General features: G+C 52.8%; 1 protein-coding gene, 1 long non-coding RNA gene and 1 pseudogene across 4 annotated transcripts in view; 2 read left to right on the top strand and 1 right to left on the bottom strand.

The window, feature by feature from the left end:
- Positions 1-2,132: 2,132 nt before the first annotated feature.
- On the top strand, positions 2,133-2,251 carry LOC120589776 (uncharacterized; annotated as a pseudogene).
- A 962-nt stretch (positions 2,252-3,213) lies between these two features.
- Positions 3,214-6,413, bottom strand: LOC120583818 (uncharacterized). The gene is made up of 2 exons (XR_005647876.1): positions 4,032-6,413; positions 3,214-3,917 (listed from the first exon to the last, which is right to left on the bottom strand). It is a non-coding gene; the product is annotated as an uncharacterized LOC120583818 (long non-coding RNA).
- Positions 6,414-6,752: 339 nt separating this feature from the next.
- Positions 6,753-11,879, top strand: part of CTDP1 (CTD phosphatase subunit 1) — a 38,726-nt gene continuing 33,599 nt past the window's right edge. For 2 of the 3 annotated variants that reach the window (XM_039839257.1, XM_039839268.1), the window contains exon 1: positions 6,753-7,213. In XM_039839257.1, the coding sequence (XP_039695191.1) occupies positions 6,909-7,213 (305 nt within the window). In that variant the 5' untranslated portion in view covers positions 6,753-6,908. The remainder of the gene's footprint in view (positions 7,214-11,879) is intronic. The other variant, XM_039839247.1, reaches the window with a different exon arrangement.

Here is an 11,879-nt window from a genome sequence, read left to right as displayed (position 1 = left end):
TCAGGGAGCTCTCTCCTCCAAGAGACTCGAAAGTCTTGCGTCAGAGGTCTCTCTCTTCCCAGATGTGCCCGTGGTCTCTTCCACTAACACGGCCTCTCCCCGTGTCCACCTTTCCCTCTGCCCCGCTCGGCAAAGTGTAAAGGACTGTGAGCACGTGACTCCTCCAAGATCAGTGCTGTGTGCTGAAAAACAGGCCCCGAAAAAGGAGAAAGAGGAGGAGGGGGAAGAGAAGGGAGGGGACGGAAGGGGAGGGGTAGGGAGAGGGAGGGGGAAACAGCTTCCCTTTTGATCTATTTGATCCACTTAAAAACAGAGGGAAAAAAATCCAGGAGGAGAATCACTTTGGGCACTGTGGCAGCCTGGGTGCTCTGAAGAGCCCTCACACTACGAAACGATCAGGTTCTGAGATTTAATTTTCTAGCCAGTATAGGCTTGACGGAAGGAGGGGACATCTTGAAAGCTCCCAAAGCAAGTAAACCCCTCATGAGCTGAATCCGGGGGTAGGAAACTCCGGAAAACTCCAGAAAACTTCAAAGCGGGGGTGCCTCAGAACGTGCCAGGATCTGAGGCGGAGGGAGGCCTCGGCTCTGAGCAGCGGCAGAGGCCAATGCCAGGCCCCTGAAGGATTCAAAAGTGCTCTCACCTACAAATGTCAGCAGGACTCACAGATTGACACCAGCCAAAAAACAGCTCGCAGTCCAAGGGCAGCACACTAGAAGGGCCAGCAGGGACAAATGCGAACAAGCACACACCTAGACCCACAGAGACATCGATTATTCAAATGGTCAGATTCGGAATCACAAGAAGTAGGTGTGACTAGTAAAGACAAAAGATATAATTACCAAATTAAGTGGAGCAAGTAAAAAAAAACCTATAAATGAACAAGCATAGCCAAATAGAACTTGCATAAATAAAAATTTTAATTTTTAAAGTAAAACTGAAAAGATGAGTTATCAGATTACACATAAAGAGAGATTAATAAACTAGAAGCTACATCTGAACAAATTCCCAGAATGCTGAACAGAAAATAAGAACATAATATAAAAAGGATGAGAGGGATGAATTATAGAATAAGAAAGTTTAACAAATATCTACTCAGAGCTCCAGAGAGACTAAAAAGAAAGAAGTATTTAGAGAGAGAATGATTGAGAATTCTCAAGAACTAATGAAATTCATGAATCCACAATATATTCCAGACAGAATAAACAAAAAGAAATAAAGAAATCCACCCTGGGACACATCATAATGAAATTACAGAACGCCAGAGACAGAGGACAGACCACCTACAAAGCCACCACAGTCAGACCGCCAGATTCCAACAACGGAACCCAGAATCCAATGAAATAATGTCTTCTAAATGAAAACAAAAGCACATGACCCGGTGGCTGTGTGTCAAAACCAGCTTTCCACGACGAAAGCAAATAAAATCCTCTCAGGCCGATGGACACTGAGTTCCGCCCCGCAGAACCTCGCCGGGGCAGTCCTAAAGGGTGTGACCCATGGGGGAGTGCCAGTCCCCTAAGAAGGCCATGGTTTACTCCCACAACATGCCAATGCATATCATACAGAAATGTGATCCACCACACAAACGTTTAGGTAAATACTAAATAGCCATTATTTTAGTAGAATCAATTTATTTTCATTGGAATGTATTTCTTTCCTAATATGTAAATTATTTCATACTAAAAAGGAAGACATGAAATGTAAGAAAATCTGGTGAGCGAGTAAATTGGTAAATATATGTCAAATCAAAATATTGTCCACAAAATAACAATAATATCTCATTTGGGGGTTATAAAAATGCAGAACTAAAATATTGGACAATTATAGCATATAAGTCTGGAGAAGAGAAGAGGCATAGTATTTTAAAATCTATATACTGTTTGGAAGGAAACTGGAATATCAACCTTAAATGTATTAAGTTAGCCATACGAGGTAAAATTTCAGTAGTAATCACCAAAAGAATACAAACGGAGTAAGAGAAAACCAAAGAAGAAAATAAGCAGAGAAGGAGATCTCAATATATCCTCAAAGCAGGGGGAAGACATGATAAAGGAGAAAAAAATATCAATAGAAAGACCGGAAGGTTAAATATAAATGTATTGGACTTCCCAACTAAAAGACATTGTCAAGTCTATGGCCACACCACCCTGAACACACCAAATCCCGTCTGATCTCAGAAGCTAAGCAGGGTCGGCCCTGGTTAGTACTTGGATGGGAGACCGCCTAGCAAGACCAGGTGCCTTAGGCTTTAATTCTTATTTGTATCCATCAACTTGAGGTTAAATTGGTCTCATTGCATCATTTCGCTCAGAGTCGCCCATGTATGACATTGAGGGCCTCCTGTACATATACACACCTGCAGTAAAACACCACGTAAAAGGACAACGAGGAACATGACATTGAGTGTGGCAGATCCCTCTGGGGGATCGAGGGGACGGATGGGATGGTGAGGAACACACAGATAGTTGTGACCGTATTGGTAAGGTTCCCGACTTCGTGTTGGCTAATGGGTTCATTCTAGATCTTTGGTTGCACTTAACTTACATAATGGGGGAGAGAGGAATAAAGGGAGAGAAAGCGATCAAGTTCAAGACCCACCTAAAGGCCGGTAGATGTCACTATTGGGGCAGAAACACATCTGTAACACTCCCCCCAACTTCTGTTTCACGAAAACACTGTCCCCGCCCTCCAAGGCAAGCCCTGTTCCTGCCGGTACCTCAGCCCCTGCCGAGACCTCCCGTTACAGCACCCGCCACACACGCTGGAAGATCAGCCCTCGAGCTCGCCACGGGCCGTAATGCCACTGACCATGCCCTGCTCACTGCCTGACATCTCTGCAGCCACCTTTTCCACAGGAGATGCTCCCTCGCTAATGTCATTTGCACTGTCCCCACAGTATGGCCAGGATCTGCAGCACTGGCTCCACCCCTGCCCACAGACTGACTTTATTTCGTGCCCCGCCCCCAGACACAACAGAGCCCAAGGGCACTCACTGCCCCTCCCCCAGCTCCCCTCCTCTGTCAACTGTCCTCTCCCAGGAGCCATTTTGGGCCCTTTCTTACTAATCTGCCCAGCAAGCAACAGAACGTAGTGGTTGTAACTGAGAGGCTCTCCCTGCAACCACTCCCCCTGGGACTGGGGTCTCTACCTACAGGTCCTCTCGGCCCCCAGCTGCCGCATCGTTGTAAACACAGATCAGATAATCTCATATCTGCTCAAAATCTTTTCACTACCCACTGCCTACAAGGGTGGTTCTTGAAATCTGCTGCCATTAACATAACCCAAAAAGCGGAATTCCTGGTGCTCAGGTCCCATCTCGAAATAACTATGTCAGAATTTTGAGGGATGGGACCGTTATATCGGTCATTTTTCAAACATCCTAGTCCCGTTCCTTGCGTCTTTGCCACAAAGTATTCTATTAAAGGAACCCTCAGAACCTCATCACCAGGGTCCTCATGCCCAGAAGGCCCGTTTCCTCTCTCCCTTGTGTCAAACCCACTCACTATCTCCTTCCAGGTCGGATGAAGCAGGGAGATGCAAGCATCGCTCCTGCTGCAGTAACTCGGAAAAATGGGTGGCTGTCCACATCCTGCTTTAGAAGTCATCAGGGAGCTCTGCGGACTCAGACGATGGAAAATCCGGGGCAGGGGGAGCTGCCCTTGGTAAACTGCCCTCCGCAGCCCTTTTCTTCTCTCGGGCATTTGATGAGTGTGGGCAGTGTCTGAGCTTCAGCTTACACAGGTGGAAAGACTTGGCCAAAGTGAAGACGGGTCACCTGCGTGGGTTTGTGTGATAGACGGGACACAAAGGAGCCCCACTGCACGGCTGGTCTTCCTCGCAGAACATTTGCTTAGGGCAAAGGAAGTACGCAGGGCTAGAGGTGGGACCAGGCTTGCAAGACAGTGTGAAATCTCCTGCAGTTTGAGATAATTTAGAATAAATAAATTCCCACTAGCGAGAAGGGCCTACAACAGCACACAGGGTGTCTCTTTTGAGATATTCGAAGCCAGAAGTGGACTGAGTCGTACCTAAGATCCCAACACAGCCCTGATAAAACGAGCTCTTGGTTGAATTGAGGTGGTCAGCCCTTCGACCCGTGTGCCTACGGAAGAAAGGTTGAAAGCGTTCTTCCTCTACACTTCTTTTATACACACCGTCTGGCTTACTAACAAAAATAATCCTGATAGATGCACTTGGGGTTTTGTAGAAGTTCCAGGGTAAGCACTGGGCGCAGCAGGCCTGTGCAGGAGGGAGCAACGGACCAAGGAATGTCCTGAGAATCTCCTTGGGACAGTACCAGGAGGAGTCAGGAAGGTTCTCTGGAGCACGGCAGAATAACCTCTTGAAGCTTGTGTGACTGTTTGGGGTAAGTCTGGGGAGGGTAGCAGCTACAGAACTTGCAAGAACCATGAGACTTTTGTGACAGCTAGAGTGACCTAGGAGGGTGACAGGGACTAAAGTCAGCTCTTTCTGTCAAGAAAAGGATTCAAGCAACAGAAGAAAAAAATAAAACGGCACGACCAGGTAGGTGAGATGAAGTCGGTGCGTCTCTTCTAATCTGTGTGGGTGGGGGTGGGCCAACTGCCCCTCATGGTAACGACGTGAAAATGGTGTTGCTACCTTCCTAGGAGAAGGGGCAAAATCACTTTAAGAGAAAATATATGCTTTCACCAAAAGCGCTAGACTGTATTAATTCCAGAGGCACTGTACTTGCTTCTTGGATGCCCTGAGAGAAAATCAGCAACAGCTCTTGCCAGCTGGAGTGTGGCTTCTTTCAACCAGGGCCAGGCCTGAAAACCTGGGCTTGGAAAGGGCTCCCGGGGAAGACTGGATGCGGGGACCAGAGGCAGAGACACAGGCCAGGAGGTGGGGGGAAAACAGCACTGACAGCATAGCCGCTTCGAAACCTCTGGAGCCCACTAGGCCTTTCGTGACACTCAGGAAAGGCGAGATTAATTAACTCTTGTTTACGTGTTGTAGGCCTACTCCTATTTTCTATTTCTTCTTCCATTCTGTTTTTGTCTTTCTAGGAATTTATCCATTTTACTTATCTAACTTGTTGGCATACTGTTGTTCATTTTACTCTTAGAAGCCTTTTTATTTGTGAGGTCAGGAGTGCTAGTTCCTCTTTCATTTCTAACTTTGGTAAAGGCCCCCTTCCCCTTTTTTTCTGGTCAATCCAGCTGAAGTTTTGTCAAATTCGAAAAATCTTTTCAAAGAACCAACTTTTAGTTTTGTAGATTTCTTCTACTGTTTTTCTATTTCATTTATTTTGGCCTTAATCACTACTTCTTGCCTTTTCGCTTTGGGTTTGGTTGGCTCTTCTTTTTGATTTCTTATGGTCAAAGACTAGATTATTAATTTATTTCTTTTTAAAATATACTTTAGCCATATATTTCTAAACATTGCATTAGATGCAGCACCCAAATTTTAGTATATTTTCTAGTTCCATTCATAAACATTTCTTTATTGCTCTCATTTCTCCTTTGACACATCAGTTACTTAGGAGTATTGTTTCATTTCCAGGCAACTGTAAATTTCCACGTTGACTTCTAATTCAACTTCATGGTCAGAGAACACAGTTGGCATGGTTTTATTCCTTCCAAATTTTTTGACAGTCGTTTTATGGCCTAGACGGTCCACACTGGAGAAAGCTCCAGGTGGAGACAAAGTGGACGTGCATTGTGCTGTTTTGGAGCCTGTTACGTCCTGATTCACGGCTGCTCCAGTCCGCTACGTCCTTGCTGCTCTTCTAGCTGGCCGTTCTAGTCGTCTTGACCTGGGGTACCGAGGAGCCCAAAGACCACTGTAGAACTGTCGGCCACACTTCGATCCTGTCAGCTTCTGCTTCTTGCGTCTGGGGCTCTGTCGTTGGAACAGGTGCTCCGCTCCACATTTCCAAGGGAAACGCAGTCTCTGGGAATGCTGTGAAGAATGCCCTTCAAGGTCACCACAGACGACCACTTCCATTACTTCTCCTGCACTGCGAACCGCCGTCGGCACCGAGGCCTCCCCACGCGCGGGCACGTCGGCAGGGCGGCTCCGACAGCGAGAGGCTGGGCCAGAGCAGAACACCCCAAACACACGACCCAGCGCGACGTCACGGGCCCGGCTCCCACCGCCTTCTGAACCCCACCGGGCAGCGGCACGCCGTGACTCGCAGACCGAGGCGAGCTGGTCTCAGCACGTGACAGGGCTGCGGCCCGCGTTGCATGCCGGAACTCGTAGTTCTCACGACGGCCGCCTTAGCGCACGACGGGCCCGACGGCGGCCCGCTGGCGTGCGGAGACTCGCAGACTGAGCACTGGCCTCAGCACGTGACAGGACGGCGGGTTCGCGGCCCGCGTTGCATGCCGGGACTCGTAGTTCTCACGACGCCCGCCCTAGCGCGCGAGGGGCCGGCCGGCGGCCCGCTTGCATGCCGGGACTCGCAACGCCTGACGGGGCTTCGCGGTGCGACAGCGCGCGGTGTATGCCGGGGCTCATGGTTTAACGACCTCGGGCCTCAGCGCTTAAAAGGAGTGGCGGCACAGCGGCGCGTGTTGCATGCTGGTACCCAGTGCTCACAGGGTACACTGGGCGTAGCGACATTGTTCCCGCCTGGCCCAGCCCCACGGCTTGGTCCTGGGACTCCTCCAGCACCCATGGCCGCCGCAGCGCCTCTCGGGCCTTGCGTGGGTTTGTTTACACGCGGACGCCCCCCGGCGCACGCGCTCTGCGTCACGTGACGTCACACGCTGTCCGGAAGTCGGCGCGGACCCGGGCGGCGGGTGGAAGCCGGTGCCGGAGTGGGAGTCGCAGCGCAGCCGCCGCCTGGGCCAGGGTCGCCTGCCCGCCCGCCCGCGATGGGTGCCGGGCCTTGAGCGCCTGCCTGCCGCATTTCCGCAGCGACCCCGCCGGCCGCGATGGAGACGCCGCCCGCCGGCCGCGTTCCGGCTGATGGCGCCCTGCCGGCGGCCGTGGCCGAGGTGCGCTGCCCGGGCCCCGGGCCGCTGCGCCTGCTCGAGTGGAAGGTGGCCGCGGGCGCGACTGTGCGGATCGGCTCGGTGCTGGCCGTGTGCGAGGCCGCTGCCTCCACGCAGTCCGCCGGGCCTGCCCCTCCTCGTGCCGGCTCCGGGGGCTGCGTGCGCGGCGAGCGCAGGCTGAGGTCGGAGCGCGCCGGCGTGGTGCGGGAGCTGTGCGCGCAGCCGGGCCAGGTGGTGGCTCCCGGGTGAGTGGGTCGGGGAACAGGAGACGGGAGGGAAGGAGGGAAGGGTGGGTCTCCGGGGCCAGGAGAGAGCACCAAGGCCAGGCATGAGGCAGGAAGAAATGGGTCCCCGGGGCTGCAGCTGAAGGGACTGCGGTCGGGGAGAAATTTGGAAAGTAGGACCCGCCCCCTCCAGCTGCGCGTCTGCATGCCTTTCTAAGGCTGCATGACAATTCCTATTTGAGATTTGTATTTGGAAAGCGGTTGTGTTCGTTCCTTTTCATAGTGGGTGCTTCTTCCCAAGAGTTCGTATTTGTAGTTTAGGAAAACTCGAAGCGACCGCAAATACTGAACGAATCAGCACGCTCCACTCTTGTCATCGCAGTGTAAAGTGTTGGGGTGTCCACTTTAGATTCTCGTAAACCTTGTGAGACGCGGTTGTAAAACCTGGCGCAGTTCTGCATCATAGTTCAGAAAGCAGGGGCAGGTGGAGCACAGGTAATTCAGGGTGACGGACTGGTAGCTCACCCTCCTATACTACACAACAGGTTCTAGCTGCGGGTAATTTAGGTTTTAACCTCACAAAGCGGCTGTTTTCCTTTTTCGAAGCGCGTGAACTTGTCAGCATACTTCGTGTCTGAGTTTACCAGTGTTATGCTCCTGAGATTGGGTTGAAGTGTGGGCACAGGCATGTGCAAGAGACTCGGGGTTGTTCCCATTGTCGGACAGAAAGCCAGGGCAGGTGAGCGTTCCCACCTCCTGCTGTAGAGATTGGTACACAGCTCCCCTCTGTGGGGATCACAGTGTGTCCCAGGCTCCCACTCCCCTTTCTGTCCACTCTTGTCTTTCTCTGGCGGTGCTGCTTGCTCTGGTTCAGCTCTTCTTCCTGTGGCTCGCACTGACCCTCCAGCTATTGAGCATCTGCTCCTTCCTGGAAGCTGACGACCAGGACGGCTTGGGATAGGACCGGCCTCCATCCCAGCACCTGGAGCCTCATCTTACGTCCACTCTCTCTTTGGAGATAGAGCCCAGGTCCTAGGCCTCCAGCTCAGGGGCCCATGACATCCCTCTGAATGCTGGTGGGACGGGCTGGACATGGCCTCAGGACTGCACCCTCCACTGAAGCTGTTTGCCTGGCTTCCTTTAGAAGGGAGGGGCTCACATCATGGTATGCTGTCATCATCACTTTGAAGTCAGAGCTTGCCTGACCTTACCGGGGCCTTAATGAGCCTGTGGGTGATGGCGGTGAAGCCCAGTGCTAGTGTGTCACCGTGTAGAAAACCCCTAAGGCGAAGCGCTCTTCTTGCCATTCTGCTCCTGATCGGACCCAGAAGGCCGCCTGGGCCCAGGCGCGTCTGACAGCACAGCTAGTTAGTGGGGAGCTCCACGTGCAGGTTTGTCAGCCGTCTGGCGAATCAGAGCCACCCAGGGATAGGGTCACCCAGTTACTTATCTCACCAATCAGCCTCACGCCTGACGGGACGACAAGTTTCCAACAGTGAGTTGTCTCTTCTTTTTGGGGTCTTAGTGTTTGAGGTCTGGGGTACCCTTCGGCAGTGGTTCAGCACAGGGCTCTTTGAGAAGCTGATGGCTGATAGAGTTTCTCCTGGAACACAGGTGAGAGAATGTGTGTGCAGTGCCATTGGAGAGCCAGGCCCGCCTAGCTAAAGTGTCCGTTCTTCATAATCACTGTCGTCAGTGGGCTTCGTCTTCACCGCGTTGCGGGTTACTCAGCAGCAAACAGTTTTAGGAGCATAGAGTGCTGGCTTTCTGCTGTACAAACAACCAGTTCATCAGTGGAGACTCATGGGTTCTTGTCTTATCCAGTGGATTACGTCACTGTTGTGTTGATGCTCATTATCCCCGCTGTGGTCGATGGGAGCCCCTTCAAGCTGGCTCCTCCGACAAGGCGCAGATAGTGTTTAGGCTCCAGGTCTCTCAACCCCAGTTCTGGAGTCAGCCGTCCGTCCTGAGGAGTTCTGCTTCCTCTTGGTGGGGAATGGCATTTGGAAGCCAGGATCTGGGTGCACAGGGCACTCTTACTTTCCCCAGGCCACCCCGGGACTCAGTCCTCGGGCTCAGGACAGATCTTCAGCCTCCCTGCTCTGTTGGGGACCTGTGCTGGGCCCGGGCCCGTCCAGCCCAGCATTTACTGGTGAGTGCTCTACCTGCAGAGTCCAGGGCATGCAACCCTCAGGGCTTTGCTCTTGCCAGTACACCGTGCTCTCTGACCTCCTTGTTAGAGCAGATGAGAAAGCAGATGAGGACAAACGATTCAGGAGAGTTTGGTACATGTGTATCTTGGCAGTAAATAATTTGTTTAGAAATTGCATTTCATGCTTTTTCTGTGCATTCAAGGACAAAGCAGAGAAGTTAGAAGGGCCCCTGGCCCTCCCTTGCTCTGTTTCCCAGGGGACCTTGCCTGCTGCTGGTGTCCCTTGGAGCCATGGTCTGCCCTGGAGAGTAAGGCTGACTTGGTGTTCCGAGGCTGGTCTCCTGGGCTAAAGCAGGGTCTCTCGGCTCGCCGTGCAGCGCTCCTCCACGGATTGAGAGCAGAGATGCTGAGGTCCTCAGGCTGTCCGTCCCTTGTCTCGTGACAGTATTGGCAGAAATGAAGGGTGGATACGCCCGCACTAAGAACGTCACCCTCATGTGTTTCTGATCCCCTGTCTTCTCTTGGCCATCCCATCTTTTTTCTTTCTGAAAAGTTTTTAGGCTGTGCAAAGCTGCAGAAGTGCTGGGACTATGTCATACTCAGCTCCGACATTGCAAGGCAATCCCGAATGATCTTTGAAATGAGACAGAAAATAGGTCTTTCTTCCCCCTTTATCGTAGAGGTGGTTTCTGAGCGGTCGTGCCCGGGCCTGATGCAGTATCGGTGAGTGGCGGGAGCAGACCATCGTGGGCTGCCCTTGGGCAGTGCCATCTGTGCATTTCCGGTGCAGTCCAGCCTGGCTCTGCGCCCTGGGCTCCTCGAGCTGCAGGAGGTCCAGAAACCCGGCTCGATGGACCGTTAGGCAGGGATGGCCGGATGGCCGCACGCAGCAACGTTATCTTTAGCCAACCACTGTCCTGAACGTCTTGGTGAACACTTAGGACTCCCGCCACGCCATTTGAGTGGAGATAGGTTATACTTTAATCGCTTTTTTTCCTCGGCCCGGCAGCTGTAGTGTTAGCATGCTGGTTTGGTTTGTTGACAGCGGTAGGTTTCTAAGTGACGTCACCGGGGCCCCTTTGCAGGTTGCAGCACGCTGTGTTTCCTGACTCGGGTACTCGGGGAACGTTGTTTGACATTTCACTTCGCTTTGACAGCTCACACCCCACCTCCTCTCCGCACACAGCCTTCCTGCTGGTGGCCTCGCCAGCCCCAAGCCCAGGAGGGAGGAGAGGTGCAGACAGACCGAATGTGCGCACAGGGAGCCGTGCCTGTCGTCCTAGCTTGTGTACTGTGCGGAGCCTACCAAGACATTAGGTGACTTGGCACAGGCTACTAGGCCAAATGCAGGTTGGAGACCTCGAGCTTAAATTTAACAAATGCAAAAATGTTTCATTTAATACTTGGCAAATGTGGAGTTTTGAATTCTCAACATCTGCAGGTGGGAAAAGGTAACACGTCAAGAACAGACGTCCAGGTTTAAATCAGGGCGTTCCACGAGGGTCGAGTTGGCTGATGAGTTCTGCACATGTGTTTCCGACGTGTTCGCTGACAATGGTTGTGCATACGTGGGTCAGCATGCGTGGGACCTGTGGCTTCGCACAGCACCCACGTCTGTGTGGTTCTCGGCATCCAGCATCGTCCTCTTTCTTCAGGTCTCAGGTGATTGAGCTGTCTCACCAGCCTTTCGTGAGCAGGGCCTCGTAGATGTTTCCTGGCCATCAGTGACGCTGTCCTCTGGGGGGCAGATGGCTCCGCAACGTCGGGGACACCCAGGCTGCTCATGGGTGTAGCTCTGGAATGTCCACCAGGAGAGCCTTGTGAACCGGCCCCCACCCTTTAGATACCCGGGGCCTGCTCCAAGCGATGACAGCGGAGACGTTGCCAGGTGCCCAGTGTCCCTTGGAGCCCTGATCTGCCCTACAGAATTAGATGGGCGAAACCTTTTATCCCGGCACAGAGAACTACACGACTCGTGACGTCAGTATGTGAAGCACTTCAGAGAGAGGCGCAGGAGCCTGCGGCATGCCCTCGCCCCGGGGCCCTGCCAGCTGCTCTGTCTCTGCCCAGGACTCAGAAACAGGGTCAGCGCCGGCTTCCTCTTTCAAGGACTCGGGGTCCGGTCGGCCTTCAGGTTATAGCAGGACAGGCAGGGCATGCCATGTGTCACCCAAGGCAGTGGGAGCTGAGAGGACGTGCAGTGTGAGAGACACTCGGGCTGTTCAGGCAGAGGGACCTCTAGCACTGCTTGGGGTCACGTCATTGGGTCACGGTGGCTGTGGAGTGGTATGATGAGGTCCCAGGGGTCTGCAGGGTGACAGAAGGTGGCCTCCATGTGTGCACACGTGTGGGTTTCTCTCAGCCGTAGGGCACAGGTTAGAAGTAGCCTAGGGATGGGGCCGTCTGTGGAGCAGATGTGTGTTGGGGATATGAGGGGGGCGTGGGGGCTAGAGGCACGAGTCCCCTGGAAGCAGCCTGGACCCTCCTGTCCTGCTGCTGAATTCTGCTGAGGGCCTTTCTCAAAGGTCACCAGCA

This window comes from Pteropus medius, unplaced genomic scaffold (genome assembly GCF_902729225.1).
Source record: "Pteropus medius unplaced genomic scaffold, Ma_sr-lr_union100, whole genome shotgun sequence".
Taxonomy (NCBI): Eukaryota; Metazoa; Chordata; class Mammalia; order Chiroptera; family Pteropodidae; genus Pteropus; species Pteropus medius.
Note: the sequence above shows the minus strand (reverse complement) of the source record. Positions and strands in the feature narration are given on the sequence as shown.